General features: G+C 34.5%; 1 protein-coding gene across 1 annotated transcript; it reads right to left on the bottom strand.

Moving 5' to 3' along the window:
- Positions 1–1598: 1598 nt before the first annotated feature.
- LOC149897933 (uncharacterized) lies at positions 1599–17884 on the bottom strand. Its single transcript, XM_090115699.1, has 24 exons — positions 17556–17884; positions 13407–13587; positions 13254–13332; positions 13022–13156; positions 12528–12708; positions 12012–12176; positions 11551–11760; positions 11087–11236; positions 10843–10948; positions 10581–10645; positions 10227–10355; positions 7916–8069; positions 7139–7746; positions 6564–6815; positions 6183–6284; positions 5716–5832; positions 4981–5145; positions 4562–4710; positions 4054–4268; positions 3629–3780; positions 3184–3313; positions 2701–2821; positions 2387–2505; positions 1599–1805 (listed from the first exon to the last, which is right to left on the bottom strand). Exons 1-24 carry the CDS (start codon positions 17617–17619, stop codon positions 1643–1645), a joined length of 3912 nt encoding a protein of 1303 aa, XP_089971825.1. The 5' UTR covers positions 17620–17884; the 3' UTR covers positions 1599–1642.
- Positions 17885–19207: the final 1323 nt, after the last annotated feature.

Below are 19207 nucleotides of genomic sequence, written 5' to 3'. Positions count from 1 at the left end.
GAAAGAATAGTACGTCTTTATTCTTTGTTAATACAGTAAATTTGTTATTTAGATTTATCAAATTGCCTTTCGAATAAAATCCATAGATCTACATTTTATATAAAAAAAGAGCGTGTGTGCCGAGCACACGTGTCAGAAGTGAAACTTTTTAGGCAAAATTGAAAGATTACAAAGTCGTCGCCTTACTCCATGACGCGACCAGGTTGAGAGCAACAAGCCTAAGGAAGTTTCACTTCAATACAAGAAGAAATATTCAAATATATCGTCGTGTGAAAATGGTGCAAGATTGAATAAAAGTTTTGTTAAATATTATATTTGTATTATACTTACCATTGTTTGTACGGCTTAGATATTCGATTTATTTACACATATTTTGATTGCATATTCATTTGATGAGACATTATAATTAATTATTATAGTATTTAATGTTAAACGATATTGAATGTAAGTGTATATGAAACATTTATATTGAAGTAACAAAGTTTTGATCGTCAAATAATAATAGAGACGTACCTATCGAAGTAAAAACGTATCTTTTTTATATTTAGTATTTAAATAAACAAGGAAAATATCATATTTTTTCAATATATAGGACGTGGTATGATATAATACTTGTCTCTCAATACTTTCGTTCTTTATTTCTTTCGATGATGAGACGAAAAAGCAAAACCTTGTTAGGTAAGTATTTAATTTAAAACTATTTTTGTTCAGTAACTTTCTTTAAATTTGCACATAAATAAATACTTCTAAATTTTGAACAAAACAAAAGTAACACTAGTATTAATGATGATTACTTAAAAAAAGATGACGACATGACGGAAAAAAACTGTAATTTTTTTTTAATATACCCCAGTATATTTCAAATATTCTTTTATATAAATGGTTCATAAAAACGGTGCGTATTAAGATGGATTCGGGACCAGAGTATAGGGTATGAAAGTTTCCCCAATATGTTTAGATAATTTGAATTATTACATCTATTAAATGTTTTGTTGTGGTTGAGAGCTAATCGTTTACTAATGCACCATTACATAGGTATGTATATAATCAAGTGACACCTAATGAATGTGGTGTAATGCTTGCGCTTAATAAAAAGATATATTACTATTTATTTTGTGTTTTATTTTACAGACTACTAAGAAGGTATGGGGGGTGGTTTCAGGTTTCAACTATTATTTTAGCACGATTTACCGGCCACCATAGGGTTTAAAGTAAATGAACCAATAGATTTTTTTTAAACATTAGCAACACCAGTATTGCATTTTCCTAGCAAGACAACGGGAAATCTTACCCAATCAGATTAAAATAAAGAACCAAATACATTATTTTATTTAATCTACTAATAGGCTAAAAGTCCTACTCCGACACAATAACGACCAAACTCGCCACAGAGCTGCCCGCAAAAAGCGCGCGTTGGTATAAAGACATGATAAGCTCCAGCTCGGTTTTTGGAATTTTGTAGTTAAGGATCCACATTCGTTCAAAATACTTTAAAACGTTAGCAAGGAAAAAAATCGCATGGCAACACTACAGAGCAAGTAATAATATATACGGCAACACGATGGGTGTACCCGTCATAAACAAAATAAAAAACCAAACACATTATAAAAAGTTTTATTTAATCTACTAATAACTTAATAAGCTAAAAGTCATATTCCGACACAATAACGACCAGTCTCGCGACAGCACTACCCGCGAAAAGCGCGCGTTGGTATAAAGACATGGTGAGCTCGAGCTCGGCCACCTGCGGCCCGCCCAGCGAGCACACTAGCGACACCACGCAGATGTTGCCTGATGGACGCATGCTGCAAACATTCAGGGGTTAGTACATCACTACATAGTATATATACAAAGTTGCTTTCTCTGTGCCTAAATCCATACGTATGCTTGAATTTTTAAAACTACGCAGCGGATTTTGATGTGGCTATTTTAAATAGATATAGGGATTCAAGATGAAGGTATATAATTTATATTGTCCGCGGCCGGAAAGCTATTTATTATATTTCAGGAAATGGGATAGCGAAGCGGTTACTTACTATTTAAATATTATAAATTTTTAGATACTGTAACTTATCATAATATAGCGTAATAACACATATGCTATTAAAGAACACGTGTTTATAAATTATAATTAAATATTGGAATTATTTAGCATTTTGAGCAAAGCCGTAATTTAAACTTTGATTGCAGGGCGCTGACGTAAAGAGGGCGCAGAATTTCCATTTAGCTTTATTAATATTTAATTAAAATATGAGATACACTGAGTGATTGTTATATATTTTGGCATAAATTTTTCCATATTTTGTCCAACAACAATTAAGTTTTTACTCTTGACATTTTAAAATAAAAAGTAACTAACTAATCAATTCTTTAAAAAAAAACTTACTCGAAACATGACAAGTCAGCAGGTTTGACTCCCGGTGAAGCCTGCACCTCGATCATCCGCATTTCGAAGCTCACCACAGAGTCTTGCCATGAAGGGCCGTGCATTGTGAATAGATCCACCTTCAAATAAATAAAGGTATTGAAATACATATGTAATATATTGAAAAAGGTTTTTAGTGACTTGCGATATTATTTTATAACAAACATATTTTAATCATATTAAAATTGTTTTTAGGTACAAGAACTACAACTACTACAAAAAAATAGTAAATGTTCAGAATTAGTAGCTTTAGAAATAAAATAATGGCCACTCACACTTCCCATAGGCAGATATATATTAGACACGAATGTAATGAAGTTATAGCTGTACGTGCTCGGCTGCTGCAAGCAGTTCCAGTCTGACACTAGGCACGAACGCTGGATGCGGCTGCATTTGCTGAAATTTACAAATACCTTGAATGAATAATTTCAAGGAAGATAAATCATACTGCATGAAGTATGTTCTAGGGCCAATAATGCAGCTATACCGTTATAAAGATGAATTTGTTATTTGTTATAGGTATAAGCTATTTGCTTTTGACCTATTAGCTGTGATATTACCTATTAGTCCATACCAGATAACTATATAGAATTTTATTCCGCTTTTGAAAAAAATTGCATTGCTGCTTCGTTCTATTTGTCTTGGCGTGTTATGTACTGAATACATAAAAAAATCAAGTGGAATCAGTGGTTCGTAAGATAAGCAAGTTTAAAAAAGTTCAGTTTTATAACTAGCGTAGATTAGAGAGCGCTGCATACTGTTTCCCCTCGAGGCGGTATCCTGGCGGGCAGCGGATGTGGTGACAGTGGAAGCCACCTCGCGTATTCTGGCACACGGCGCCGGGCTCAGCGCCGCAACCAGCCTCGCCGGTCTCGCACTCGTCGATGTCTGAAACGAGTACATAAATATATTTGTTGGTGTGTTTGAGATTTTTATATTTGAAATGTGTGCTTATTAGTTGTAGTGTATACATATTTGTATGACATCTTTGTGTGTTTTAGCAACTATATGGATGAAGTAGTTTGGTGTTTAGCAGTCACCTGCTATAATATCGGAGCCGTCCGCTCATATTTTAAAATTGAAAGCCATAATTATGTTTGCGATTTTGTGTGTTTTAGTTAAAAATAAATATATTTTTTTCAGTAGATGAGGAAACCATCGTCTTTTACGGGTAGGGTAAAATTGAAAAGTATCTTTTCTTACCAATACAGCTCCTCTCATCATCAGCGAGCCGGTAGCCAGCTGGGCAAGCACAGCGGAAGCTCCCCGCAGTATTCACGCAGCGGCCACCGCAAAGCCGTCCGCGAGTGCGTGAGTTACCCCATTCAGAGCACTCGTCTATGTCTTCGCAAGTTCTGTGGAATTAAGTATATCATTTACATTGATTTATTGATAAAATTTAGAGTATTATAATTTTTATTTGTCTCTGATAGTAGTGTTGTTTATAGACTACAGAGATATGTTATATTACACCTTAAAAAGTCTGTATTACATCGGTATATTTAAGTTTTAATATACATTTTCTGTGACCCATAGCCATATGTCTATTTATTTTCTTTAATATTTCCCCAATAATATAATACTTGAAAATGTACAACATGTATGATAGTATACTGCATAATACGTACCTATTATCACTCCTCAGCCTGTACCCTCTATTACAGAAGCACCGATAGCCTCCCCACACGTTAGAGCACCCATGTTCGCACGCTACAGGTGTCTCCGCGCACTCGTCCACGTCGACGCACACCTTGTCGTTAGAGGGCGCGTTGCGGAAACCGCTGCCGCAGGAACAGCGGTACGAGCCAGGCGTGTTGATGCATCGTGCGTTGTAGGAACATGGCTAGGGAGATAGTTCAGTGGAATAAGATTGCTATAGCGCTTATTTACGCTTTATGTTACAGGTATACTTAAAGCTAATTACAATTTTTTATAGTAATTATTGATAAAAGGTAAATGTTCGCAATAGCGACTCGCAAATCTATTTAACTGATCTGAAGTAACAACATAAAAAAATGAAGAGTGAAGACATATCGAAATCTAGTTACCTACAGAAATAGTAGAAGTAAATAGTATCTAATAGTGAGGTTTTCCCAACAACCGAATCAGAATAAAAGAAGATAAAACTACACTTACATTGCCAAAATTACACTCGTCTATATCATCACACTGCTTGCCGTTGAGTCTATGGCCACTTGGACACTGGCAGGAGTAGCCGCCGAAGAAGTTCTCGCACTTCTGTTGTGGGCCACACTCGGACACGTTACGCGCACATTCGTCGATATCTGTGAGTAGAAAATAGTGTTTTATTGAACTGCAACTTTTCATCGTCATCATGATAATAATAAATTATTTTAAACGTATGTTTAAACGTTTATTTTAAATTGAATTGATTCGCTTATTCTAATTTTTAAAGGAATTTTATTTACTTTAATGAAAAGCACTGTCATGACACTCCTATGTGTTAATATGCAATACGTATAAATTAATAATAACACAGTATATACCACAAATGCTATGAAAAACCATTTTAAATAAAATTTTAACCTAAATACCTAAACAGTGTTTTTCCGGGGTCAGCTTGTACCCCCAGGGGCAGGTGGTCACAATGGCCCCGGTGCCGGGCAGGCGCGCGCGTGACGGGCGCAGGTAGCGCGGCCCGCGGCGCCCGTACTGCGCGCCCACCGTTATAACGTTCGAGTCCGGCCCTGGTTGGGACTCTGAAATCGTATGTAATTAATTGAACTACAACGGCTAGTATTTTTTACTGAATTTTTGCTTCTTTTTTTGTTAATAAATATCTAAATCGAAAAAATGAACATATCGCGAAAAGATGCTGTTTAGACTTAGTTTAGAATTATATTCGAAATTATTACAAAAGATCCTAATCTTAAGATAAAACTCGTGCAAGTCGGTAAATTTTCAATTACTTATCTAACTAATGCATAGTCAAATAAATGAAAACCTCGAAATAAGTATGTAAACTGCACATAAGTATATTAATACAATGTATTGGATTTATATATTCTGAATCATAAATAATATAACATTCAGATGATACTAAACATAAACATTATATTATGATTGTTTTTTTTTCTGGATGTTTTCGAACACATACAGAAATATAGAGTGTTATTGAATGACAGGCGAGGATGGCGCCCAGCTCCTCGTGACTGGCTTATGCGTAGACACGGACCTTTTACCTTATATTATACTGTATACACAAAATAATATATTATTATATGTATTACCACAGACTAATAATAATATACTACGTATACAAGTATTACCATAGGTAGTGTCCCCGCGACAGGCCCGGCCGCACACGCAGCGGTAGCCGCCCTCCGTATTGATGCAGTCCTCTTTAGGCGAACAGTTGGCTCGGTTCGTGGCACACTCATCGACATCTGGAGTTTGATTTCGTTTCATTTTAAATATGTACTACATATATTAGTTTTTAATATAATTTGTAATTTAAAATTTTTATAAAATGTAATTTAATTTGTCAAAAAGTTTGAATTTCAATTTGTTAGAGCTGTTTGCCAAAAAAGTATTGAATAGAAGTGAACTCATCATCAATGTTAAACGAGGAATATGATGTTTTGTAAGGAATCAACTCAACAGAAAACAAATAGTAGGTGTAGGGGTAATATTATCAGATTTTGTCGAAGCATATTTTCACACGTTATTTAGCTAAGAACTAACTCAGCAGTAATAAAATAATGGTAAAATTTTCTAACATTTCGCTCAAACTTACCAACACATCTGCCCTGGGACGAGCTGAAGGTATATCCCTGATCACACGGCTGCGGGGGAACCCACCGGGAGGGGGGGTATCCCCACTCAGGAGTTGTGGATGCTGTAATAATATCGAATTAATTTTAGTAGAAATATGTTTTTACTTTTTAGTTTATTGGTCTGTGTCCAATGCAGTTCGTATTAAGATTCACTTCAATATTTTCAGTATTTCGTACATACATAAAACGTTATTTCCTAAAACCTTTCTGGTGAAAATTTCAATTCAGGTCTGTACGTGCAGTCGAAGAAAAAGGAAAAATAAAAAAATACTTATAATAATTTACGTGTAACGGAAAACTTTACTGTCCACTATATTTTTAAAAACTAAAATAAAACTTACCCGTTGTACTCTCAGTTTCATAAGTATAAACCACAGTGCTAGTGGTAGGCCTTGCAGTGGTGGTAGGTCTTGCAGTGGTGGTAGTGGTAGAAGAAGTAGTGGGAGTGGTTCTCGTGGGTGTGATGGGTGCGCACCACCCGGACTCGTCCCGGGTGTAACCGGGCACACAGGCGCACTCGTAACCACCCGGTCTGTTCTTGCAGTACTCTAATGTACTGCAAATGTGGCGGCCTTCGTCGCACTCGTTTATATCTGAATTTAAAAAGTAATTATTAAAAAATTAGTCTATCATACGGTAGTTTTGAAGTGCTGAAAGTAATGTAAAGTTTTGAAAGAATCTTTACGGTCAAGGTGTACGTTCAATGTTCCAATTTCGACGTATTGTTTTACTCATAAGAAAAGTTGAAAGTACCATAAACATGTGTGCTTTATTTCTTATATTGCATTTAATATAAAAATATTATGATTCAATTCGTTTGACCTGGAATAATTTGTTAGTAGAGCTGTCTCTTCCCCCTTAAGAAGATCGAAATGATTACTTTGACTAAAGATAAAAATAACAAATACAGTCTTACCAACACATTCGCCCCTTTCGTTCCTCTCAAACCCGTTTAAACAATGAACCAATTTCGGATCGAATTCAGGCTCATTTTCCTTCTCAATAACATTCGTCCATTTATCCTTAGGAATGTCTCCAGTATCAATTGCATAACTGCCATCTGGGGCTCGATCTCTTTCTATTGTATTTATATCCGTGGTAGTCACTGTAGTTTCGACTGGAGTAGTATACGTAGTAGATGTAGAAGACGTCGGTCTTCTGGGATAGAACTGTGGCCTTCTATTGTATACTCTTCTGTTCGTTGGTGCATCTGGCTTGTCTTCTGGTTGCCTGGGATAACCCGGTGGTCCGGGGTAAGTACGTGGGTCTGGGGTTGTGGTACTAGATGTAGTTCTCGGTCTTGGCCGTAAGTTGTGGTATCGTCGCGGTGGCTGGTAAGGTCTGGGTCGTGGTGTTGTGGTGGAAGTAGTGGTTGTACTGCTAGAGGTTGTTGGTGGAGGTGTTGTCGTTGTTGATGTGGTTGTCGACGTCGTTGTTGAAGTAGTTGAAGTGGTTGAAGAAGTTGTTTCTGGTACAGGCGCTGGTGCTGGTGCGCGTGCTGGATCAGGTGGGCTATCATCTTCACTAGGTATAGAAAATAAATAAAGTCAATTAATTACTAATAGAAGTAATAAACATACAAGTTAGTAGTGTTAGTTATTTTTAATTATTTGGAATTATAGTGTAGCCACCTATAATGAGGAAGTTCCTGAATCTTCAAAAATTGAAACCAAACAAAATTATAGTGACTTACCCGGATTCATAATACTCATAATAGTAATCTGGCGATAGAGTGGTACTGGTAGAGGTGGTGACAGCACGCTGAGTGCACGTGAACGAACCCAAAATGTTGAGACAATGCTGACCAGCTTGACAGTTGTCTAGTTTTAACGCACATTCGTCGATATCTGAAAGAAAAATGGTTAGTTATACAAGGTTTAGATACTGAATATGATATAGTTAGGTAGATAATATAGGGTCAGGGAGGAAACAGTGACTCGGATTTTTTCGATACGCTCAAAAATATAGTAAATAATATATAATCAAAGTGATTTTTTTTGATCTTGAAGTCAGGTTACTACATTTCATTATTGTGTCATTATATTTTCATTATACTTTAAATTAATTAAACTAAAAAATAAAATATAAAAAAATAGATTTGAGTCACTGTGTACCGGTGGATGTACACAGTGACTCAATAGTGTAGTACACAGTGACTCTAATAGTATACAGTGGCTCAGTGAAAATAAAAAAGATATACTTAATCAAAATTCTTTATTATCTTTCTTAAAATGACTAATGCAAATGTAGGAACTTCAATATATGAATTAATATCATTAGTCTTAGAATAAAATAAAATAAAAAACATTAAAAAATTTCACAAAAAAAAAACACATCTAATATCTAATCATCGATTGAAAAATAATAAAATGGTCTCGAAGCTGTTCCGATCATTAACGGTTTAGGTAGAATAAATTTTTAATCGTCCTCTTTTACAATAGACAGATCGGGCTTATTTGGCATAATAAACTTATCAGTAGTCAGTACCAGGCTTTCGCCTCAAAAATGATATTATGTAAAATTCCATGTTCTCATTTCGTTCCTCTAACACTTTTCCCATATATCTCTGTTTTTTGGTAGCTAATTGGACAATAACATATTCGCCTTCTCGAGGTGAATGAGGTAAAGGTTTCTTTAAATCTTCATCCGTTAAAATAATGTTTTCGTTATCAGTGTCAGCGTCATTTTCATATCCATGATTGTTATCTGTTGGCCATTCCATGTCATCATCCGAATCTTGTAATAATACTTCTTCATTTTCCATTTCTTCATCACTGCTGCTCTTATTGTTCGAGTAATTTTACTTTTCTTTGCGTCATATTTTCTTGTTCCAAAAACAAATTTTCTGATGTATTCAGCAATTAGCCTGCGTCTAGGATTCCTACGTTTTCTGTTATTTTGTCTAGGTTTGGCTTTTATTGGATCTCTGAATTCAAACGGACTTTTAAAAGAAACTTGTGAGGATGCAATCGGTGGTTTGTTGACGAATGAACTCGGTGGTATGTTATTATATGAAGTCAATGGTGTGTCGATAAGCGAAGTTGAGGGTATGTTAATGGATGAAGTCGATGGCATGTTGATGAAGGCTGGAAATAGGTTTTCTGAGATAATGTTTGCATTCGGTTGGTTGTCTTCTACAGTTTCTTTGAAAAATATTGGCTCTTCCAAGACACATAATGTAAGTGGTAGGGTAGACTCATTTGTCTTGAAATTTATAGGTTCGTTAGGGCTCCAACTGTTGATCGTCAAGAGTTTCACAGTTTTTTGTCTTTCAATAATATCTTTTAAGGGTAGCAAATGCAACACCGACCCTTTAGATGCTTGTCTTATCGAGTCTCCATTTCTTATAAATAACCAATTTTACATTCTGCAGATTTTTGCCGTGGTATTCTATCAACAAAATATAATAATTAAACAAATTACCTAAAAAATCAAAAGGAAAACATAGAACTAAATAATACTATAAACGGAAGTAGGTACACAGTGGCTCACGAGTCACTGTGTACCGCTTCAAATTGAGTCACTGTACACAACTCCGTCATTTTGATTATTTCATATTCAAATGGATCGAAAAATCAATCAATAAACTGAATTAAACATACAAAGGTAATCTGCATAAACATAACTATAAGACAGAAAAAATGATTACAACATTTATTATATACTTTAGATATTAAAATCAATCAAACTTACGTTAAAAATATAATTTTGTGAGCACTAAAACAAAAACACGTGGTGGCACCACTGTTCGGCCCTTGAGACGCCGGCTGATTGGTTTGTACAAGTCCGAGGACCGTTAGCTTCAAATGAGGGAGGTAGACAACAACAGTGTACGTCTTATTCTAGCCGAACTAGTAATGAGTCACTGTAGCCGCCTGAGTCACTGTTTCCTCCCTGACCCTATATATATATACTTATTATGAAGCAAAATAACGTTGGCAAAGTGCTTTAATTGACAAATGGAAACGTAGTAAAGTCTCATAAATAATCAACTAATTACAAACCGACACACGAGCTCGACGAAGAGTCCAATTCGAAGCCATTCTTGCACCGACACTCATGTCCACCAAAAGTGTTGATACAATTCTGGAATTGGTCGCACAAATGAGTGCCTTCACGACACTCGTCTATGTCTGAAAGAGAAAGATAATACCCATGATGTTGAATTTAAATGGATTTGTGATTCTTTTTCATTATGAAATCGGATAGAAGAAAATTTAAGCTGATATAAGTCATACTGACTAACAAAATTAAAATTTATCCTGTTATAATATAATAAACATTCTTTATTCTTTCAGGGGATTATAACTTCTGCCGTTTTTCTTTCTTCTTAATTATAAAATTATAACTCTTCATACCTTCACAAGTTGTCCCACCAGGACGCAATCTGGTTCCTTCTTGACACTTCTTTGATGGTGCTAATCTGAAAAAAATGTTTAAAGCATAAGGTAAGTACATAATCACTGAATAATTCTATATATCGTTTCTAGTAGCAAGAAATGTTCTAATATTGCAAAGATATTTAAAAATACATGCAAGCATCGTACGAATACTTCTAACAAAGCACTAGACTTGAAGCTAGAAATTTAGATACTTATTCATCTCTTGCACATCTCTTACTTAGGTAAAGTGCTGATCTTGGATTTGCAGTTGTAAGCGCCGGGCAGGTTGACGCAGACCTCAGTGCGTTTACATACTTCCAGACTTTCTACGCACTCATCGATATCTACAAAAAAAGCGTAATGTAAAACGGACTTGAAAATTTAAACAAAAGCTCTTTTTCAACAATGCTGCTTTGTCTCAAGGTCCAATGATTAGAAAATACAACAATATTTGAAAATTTCGTCATTATCCATCATCATACCTTCACAAATCCCAGTAGCAGAGTTAACTTTGAACCCTGGAGAACACCGCTTGGACACGTGGTCCTGACAGAAGTAGCCGCCGTGTGTGTTTATACAATGCTGGGACAGACGTTGGCAATCGTCTACTCTTTCCTCACATTCATCAATATCTATAAAAAGCAAGTTATTTTGAACTTTAATAAGGAGGACTAGGGAAATAATTAGTATTTAATTCATTGAGTACTTTAACACGTAAGGAACGCGAAGAACTAGAACAAAAGGCAATTTTTGACAAGCCAGGGATAAGTGTAAATCGATCATTAAATAAAATTGCACGTTATTGAAAAAATAAATTTCTTTTAACACTAGTCATATAGTTAGTAGTCATTTTTATTAAGTGTAAATGCTTCTGATAAAATGTAATTAGTTAGTAAATAGTAAAATGAGCAAAAAAGGAGTTTTGAATTTTCCAAATCTTGCATACCCAAACATTCATCATCCTCCCCAGCTCTGAAGCCAGGAGGACATATATCGTTCTTCACTTCTGGTACATCATCAGGTTTAGCAGTGGTGGCACTTGAGGCATCTTCAGAAAACGGCTTCCCAGGTTTGCCAGCACATTTGTACCCTCCTATCGTGTTCTCGCAAAGGTACTTTGGACACGGAGGCCGGGGTAACTGGCATTCGTTGATATCTATGAATTTTAGAATTTATTTATTGCAGGATAGAGTATTTTTTGGTGTGTAGTAAAATTATAGATACAAAATGTTTTTTTTTTATATTGTAAGCGAATGTAAGAGATTTTTTCCAAATCTATAATCCAATAAGGAGAGGACATTTAAAATTTTCAATAACATAGAGATTTTAAATCGAAAACAGTATTTCACTGTTATAGTATAAGAAATACAATAGGTCTCTTTTCTACTTTCTGCAATAGGATCTCACCATCACAAACTTGGTTGATGACGTTCTTCTTAAACCCTGGCGGGCAACCAGAGCCAGCTTCTCTCTTCTTGATGGGAACACATTTGTAGGAGCCATTCGTGTTGTGGCACACTGTGTCCTCCGCAGTGCACAAATCATCGGTTGATTCGGCACATTCGTTTATATCTGGGAAAGAAATTAATTTCGTTACATGATAGAATACTTATTCCGTTTCCGTTTACTTTCCATAGTTATTGTCTGTGGAGAATAGAACAAGAACTGGAGTATATTTTTATCTAGACACGTTTTGGTAATTTAAGAAAAATTGTTTACAATAGTCTAGTTATTTCGAAAGACGATGTGGGATACCTACTTAACACAAAACAAATTGAGGCACACGCTGAAAGCAAAAGCTGTAATTGATTACATACGCAATAAGCAAAAACAACAAGCAAGCAAACAAAAATGGTGACCAACCCAAAAAATCCAGATCACACCTCACAATGGACAGACACAATAAACTATCTCAAGTGGTACCTTTACACGATCTCTTATCAGGCTGAAGCCTGTACCCTTCGTTGCATTGACATTGTACCTTCCCATCTTGCTCGCTACAAACATGCTCACAAGTGTTCTCCTTACATTTCTCTTTTTCTTCCGCCTTCGCTGTTGTCGTTTCTTTCTTCTCTGTTGTTGTCTCTTCTTCTTTTCTTGAGTCCTGAAATGTATGGGTTTTGAAAATATTACGAGAAGTATTTAATAATTTATTGTAGGTCATCGATAGTTTATACCAACACAATGTTAGAGTTGTGTCGTTTTGGAGAGACACATTTAAAAAATATTTTGCAGGATGTCGTTTTAACTATAATTGTAATCCGATATGTACCTATCATACAATTAAAATCTTTTGGAGATCTTAATATATAAGTGGATTTTTCACTGAACTCTACATTATGAAAAATGGGAGAAGAAGCCGAATCCGGCAACTAGTATAGCTAGTTATATATAACTAGTTAATAAATTATAATTACCATGCAGCATTGGTAAAAAGCATGCCTCCTTAGTGCAGATGAAGACGAGTAAAACTCTTCTGTAGGCTCTCCGCAACCCGCCTCTCCTTCCAAACCGCCGGTTAGACGACCAAATGTACATTCGTTGCAGCAAGTCTGTTCAGTATTATTAAGTATCAATTAAAATAACTATCGACAATGAAAAATATTGGAGCTTCAAAAAATGGGAGATTAAATACACTGAAAAACCTACCTTCCCAATATCACTTTTTGGACTGTTACATTGCTTTGAGTCAGCTAGTTTTATGCCGGCTTCACATTCTTCTTTATCTCTGTAATAACAATCAATTTAAAAGATGCATTATAAATATCATTAACTTACGCCTTAACTGTTAAAATTACTAACTTGAATTGTTCCTCACAGCAACTGCTCAATGCAACCACACACGTGTTCCTCGCTTCATCCTCTATACCTTCCGGAAGATCAGCCTTTGAACATGACGCTACTAAAGATTGTGTCATGGCGTATGCCTGCCCGTGGGTGCAACATGATTCTTGCACATCTGATATTTCATCAGAGGAAAGACCTGGAACGTAAATATAGCAAGATTTAGATGATAATATAGAAGGATCCTTTCATGGTAAGTACATATTTCCTAGTTATTTAGGACATACACAGTCAGTGGTGTAGTTTTGTAATTGCATTTTAAAGAAGGTCCCGAGATTAAGATGACAGAATAATATCCTTCATCCTATTGTTCCTATATTAATATGGCATTTAGATATATATGTAAGAGTGTTAGTTTCATAGATTCATCATACAGTACTACCCCGCAACTGCATCTGCTATCAACAAAATATATTTGCAACATTTTCATTGCTACTCCACACGTAACTCCACACCTATATACCTACATAGCGTGATGGTATATTATAGCCTTCCTCGTTCAAAATTCAACAAACAAACTGTTTTTCACTATAATATTACTCTAGTAAAGATTTATTTTAACATACACAAACGCAATTGGTACCAATGCCACAGCCCACATTGCCTTAAACACCTCTACTATAATTCCCAGGATTCAGTAAATTGATGCGTTACGATGCGGATGATGCATTTTAAATTGTACAGAAGATAAGTCCATAACCTACTCCAATGTAGTACTTCTATATTTCTTTGGAATAAGAATTACAGAGATTATGAATATCACAAGCTTTCAGTGAGATTTATAAATTGATAACAGATATGTTGAAAAGAGAAGGACCTAAAACGAGGCAAGTCTTCGCGAATATCTTATACATAAGAGCCACTATCATATCTATGTTGTATAACAGAAAGTATTCTAATATTTAAGAAGCACAGTAGAACTCCAATTATCCGAACTCCGACTATCCGAATCGCCGATTATCCGAATCACAAAAAATTGTCCAAAAAAAGTTTAAGTGCGCTATTATTCTTCCCCTAACAAGAATATGGAGAGGATGATGATGATAAAGATGCGTTGTCACTAGAGGAAATAAGAAAAATAATTGCAAAAACATTTAAAACATGTGAAAATTTCATGTTTCTTTCATTTAATTCAATAAAAAAATAGTGCAATATCAAAACGTTGCTTTTATTCTCACCAATGGCAATATTTTTTTTTAAATCCGATTATCCGAATATTTGATTATCCGAATGGGTCCCGGTCCCCATTAATTCGGATAATTGGAGTTCTACTGTAGCTACAATGACCCTTGTTTACATATTTTATAAATATTATATTGAGAGAACACAAAAATGTAGATATACCTTGGACAAACCGAATCTAGGTCATTCTTTCAATTCAGTCCATCCATGAAAATCACTTCCATAAAACTTATATAACTAGGTTAAATGCCAGAACTCAGAAGCAGCATTAAGATAGTATCAATAAAAAGGCTAACCTAAATATTTTTATTTTTTGCAAAATCACCACGGTAAGTACCTAAGTGGTAAGTATCTTATACTGTGCGTAAAAAAATCGTGAAAGTACCTAGTCCAAAATATTGAAAACGTAGGTTTCATATAATGATTTCATACTCATATAATTTACTAGATTTCCGCCCGCGGCTTCGCCCGCGTTTTCAAAGGAAAACCCGCATAGTTCCCGTTCCCGTGGGATTTCCGGGATAAAACCTATCCTATGTGTTAATCCAAGTTACCCTCTATATGTGTGCTAAATTTCATTGTAATCGGTTCAGTAGTTTTTACGTGAAAGAGTAACAAACATCCATACAAACTTTCGCCTTTATAATAGTATTAAGATTATTAGATTCATAGATTACGTCAATAATTCAAATCATCATGATCAACATGATTCTTCTAATTCTATTTTAATATTGATTTGTATTATTTTATCCCAATAAATAAATGAAATTATTTAACTCGTTAATATATAATATGTATACCTAGGTTAATTCCTAGAGTTGTCAATAAAATCATGAAGTCATCAAGTGGTTGGATATTAATGAACTTCTAAACAACATATAGATTTCCGTCTGTTTACAATACATTTGCTACTTGAGATAATCCCGCTGACCCGAGATGCAGTCACCGTCAGATACGAAATTCAGATAAACAAGAAGTATCATATTTATATTATGTAAGTAGATACTTATCGGAAATGGAAGAGTATATTTTCCTGCCTACATTTTTACTAAAAGTGTTCTTCCAGGAACTTTTGTAGAGACAAAGATTTTTCTGTCTCTACCAAATATTGTTTCATTCCGTTCTAATATTAATAATTAATGTGAATCAATCTAAAATATCGGTATTATTACAAAGAGTGTGGTCTGCTTCTGGGATTCCCTACATACCTAAATATGAATGACGACACCTCACATTATTTAAATTTTTATTGAAAACATTCTCGGTATCCAAATTAAGTTAAGTTTTACATGATTAAAGATTATTTTAATTTTCATTTGTTGTTATCATGTTTCGGAGTTATTTGTAACGATTTCAAGAACCTTCCCTTACACTAGTTTCTGAGTATGTCATTATCTGATCACAATAGAATGTGGATTAGACACGCGATACCAGATAATCGCCTGTATGGGTTCTCAATACGTGGACCTAATTAACCGATAAATTTTATATTTTAAACGTCTTTTACGGGAATCTAATTTCTTAGAAGTAACATAATTTAATTAAGAAATCTACCTAACTGATCTCTGGATTATTAAATAAATCTCCACTTGCTTCATTGTTTTTTCACGAGCGAGTAGGATATTAACCAGCTGTAATATGACATACCAAGACTTTAAATTCATAATAAAGAATAAGAGAGAGAGAGATTATAAGTCATTTTCTAACGAAGTTCGATACCTACGAGCTTCGCTCAAACTTTTACTATTGTAATACCTACATATATACGAGGCTTTTCTTGAAGACACATTATTTTGATCATAAGTATTTTAACTATCTTTGGATTTTCCATGATATTATCATGACGCATAATTACGTGCATCTGTTTAAATATTGGATTATTTAAATTCTCTAATAAACAGCAGGAAGGTTCGTCAGCCATAAATATGGCTGACGAACCTTCCTGCTGTTTATTCATCTGCATTTGCAGATGAATAAACAAATATATGACAATACAACAGCCTTGGGTAATGGGTTTATTATATTACTGTCCTTGTAACTGTCCCAGTAAACGTTGTTTTGCCTTACTCTTATCATTTAGGGGTATGAAAAATAGAGAAATATTTCAGTAGGCCTACAAAATTTCCATGAGAATTGGTCCAACCGTTTCGGAAGAGTATGGTAACTAACATTGTGACACGAGAATTTTATATACATAGAAACGAGAAGAAAACAATAACCAGTAGTAACATTAATTAATTGATCAAAATAACATACTAGGTCTATCTAAAATATAGGAACTAATCTAATATGTATTAAGAAAAAAGATATTCTAAACGGCTCAAACAGCCACATTAAATTCAATACTAATAGGTACAAAAGTTTACTGTTAAGATCTTGTTTTTCACACTGTTTTCCTTCACCCAGTAAAGCAATGTTGATAGGGATAGTAATTAATATGCAGATAAATTGATAGATAATTTAATTATTTTTGCACGCTTCTCTCTTGAACCCTCGACCTTATAGTCAGAGGCCCTAACAAACTGAGTCATTTCTATTCTACTTGCTTACTTAGATATCATTGGATTACTATTCTGGAAATAAATCCAAAAATACATATAAACATAACTATAACTTTTTGACTTTTTCAGTAGGATCCTACTAAAAAATCTAACTATGATCGATTCGTTTTCGACACAAGTATCTACATGAGTAGTTATGTAGAAAGCTTTTAAATTAAGAGTAAAAACATGATAATATGCGATAATTTACTTAAAAAAATATATAATACTGAACCAAAATAATATAAAACCCCCCAAATAATATAATAATAGATAAATAATTATGAATTTTTATTGCTTGGCTTGACTTCCTTTTCCAATAAAATACGTTATTTCAAAATATTAACTTTTCAAATTGTACGAACGCTATTTAAACTTGACTCACCAAAAACATTCCTATCCAAAACCGCACACAGCACTGTACACACAATAGAAAATCTCATTTTCATGAATAAATAACTTAACACTAAACTAAGTTTGTTACGAATTTACACACGACATGACCGCGGCTTGCTGACAAGTGTTATGGGTCAAATGATAACGTTCCGCGACGTACTATGTAGAGCGTGGTCTATTTATAACAGACGTCTTATTTTATCTATCATTTATGTATTGATTTTTAATGAGCTTCCAGCAGCCAAACATGCACAATACAGTACCACAGAGTGCTATAGAATTAGTAAATACGCGGGAGGCTTATTTCCAGTAGTAGAGGATTGTAATGAGAGGAATGTTCTTCGAGCATTGATATTCATCGATGCAGGAAGCTTCACGATACAGTATCGTGTAGGTATACGTATTTACAAAGAACTATTTAATGTTTATCACTACATAGCTATGCTACATAGTATAAAACAGTAGTCTGTCTGTCTGCTTAGAACAACTTGCAACCGATTTAGATGTGGTTTTTTAGAACTTATTACTTACTAGCTGCTCCGCGCGGTTTCACCCCCGTGGCTCCACCCCTGTTGGTCGTAGCGTGATGATATGTAGCCTACCTCGATAAATGGGCTATCTAACACCGAAAGAATTTTTCAAATCGGCCCAGTAGTTCCCGAGATTAGCGCGTTCAAACAAACAAACTCTTCAGCTTTATAATATTAGTATAGATTAGTCTGAAATAGAGCTTAGTTATATTTATCTATTATAATAATTGCATATCTAAATAGTCTTCCAGATCCAGGATCATGTGTAAAAATGTATGACATACCTACCTAATGTGAAAAGTAATTTTGAAAGAACATTTTCTTTCTTAATTTCATGGCTGTAGTGCTGAACAAAATTGGATGAGTTTATTTGCTCTGCCATAAACCCTATTGTTAAGTAAATTTTAAGTTTATTATTCACTGATATACTTTGTAGTATTATTATATAATGTAAGCATGAAGCGTTAATTTTCCCATCATTGTGTAGAGACTCGGAAAAATGAAGCGCGTAATATACGGAATTCAATTTACATATTATTACGACGTTAGGTAAAGAAAAATGTGTTGCTTCCGATACGACACTTGTGTTTATCGAAATAGACGCATTTTCGTACATGAACTAGAATAGCAATCTTAATACTATTATAAAGGCGAAAGTTTGTAAGGATGTATGGATGTATGGATGTATGGATGTATGGATGTATGGATGTTTGTTACTCTTTCACGTAAAAACTACTGAACCGATTACAATGAAATTTAGCACACATATAGAGGGTAACTTGGATTAACACATAGGATAGGTTTTATCCCGGAAATCCCACGGGAACGGGAACTATGCGGGTTTTCCTTTGAAAACGCGGGCGAAGCCGCGGGCGGAAATCTAGTACTTCAATAAAGAAACATAAAATTAAGAAATACCTAAATGCAAGGAATATACTTACATTTAATTTTTGCGTTTCATAATCTTGTGAAAAATCGGTCAGATTTTTATGATGTGAAATGTGAATCTGAAACTTGAATTTCTTATTTCTTCATTATGTCTAAATTATTTTGTACCATGAGATTTTCTTTTCAGATATTGTTTTCTGTGAAATGCAACTTGGTGACGAAT

The sequence above is a fragment of the Colias eurytheme genome, chromosome 24, assembly GCF_061535395.1.
Source record: "Colias eurytheme isolate Ceu_HAF_F1 chromosome 24, ilColEury1 Martin Lab GWU primary, whole genome shotgun sequence".
NCBI classification, from domain to species: domain Eukaryota; kingdom Metazoa; phylum Arthropoda; class Insecta; order Lepidoptera; family Pieridae; genus Colias; species Colias eurytheme.
This window is presented reverse-complemented; position numbering and strand designations above follow the sequence as displayed.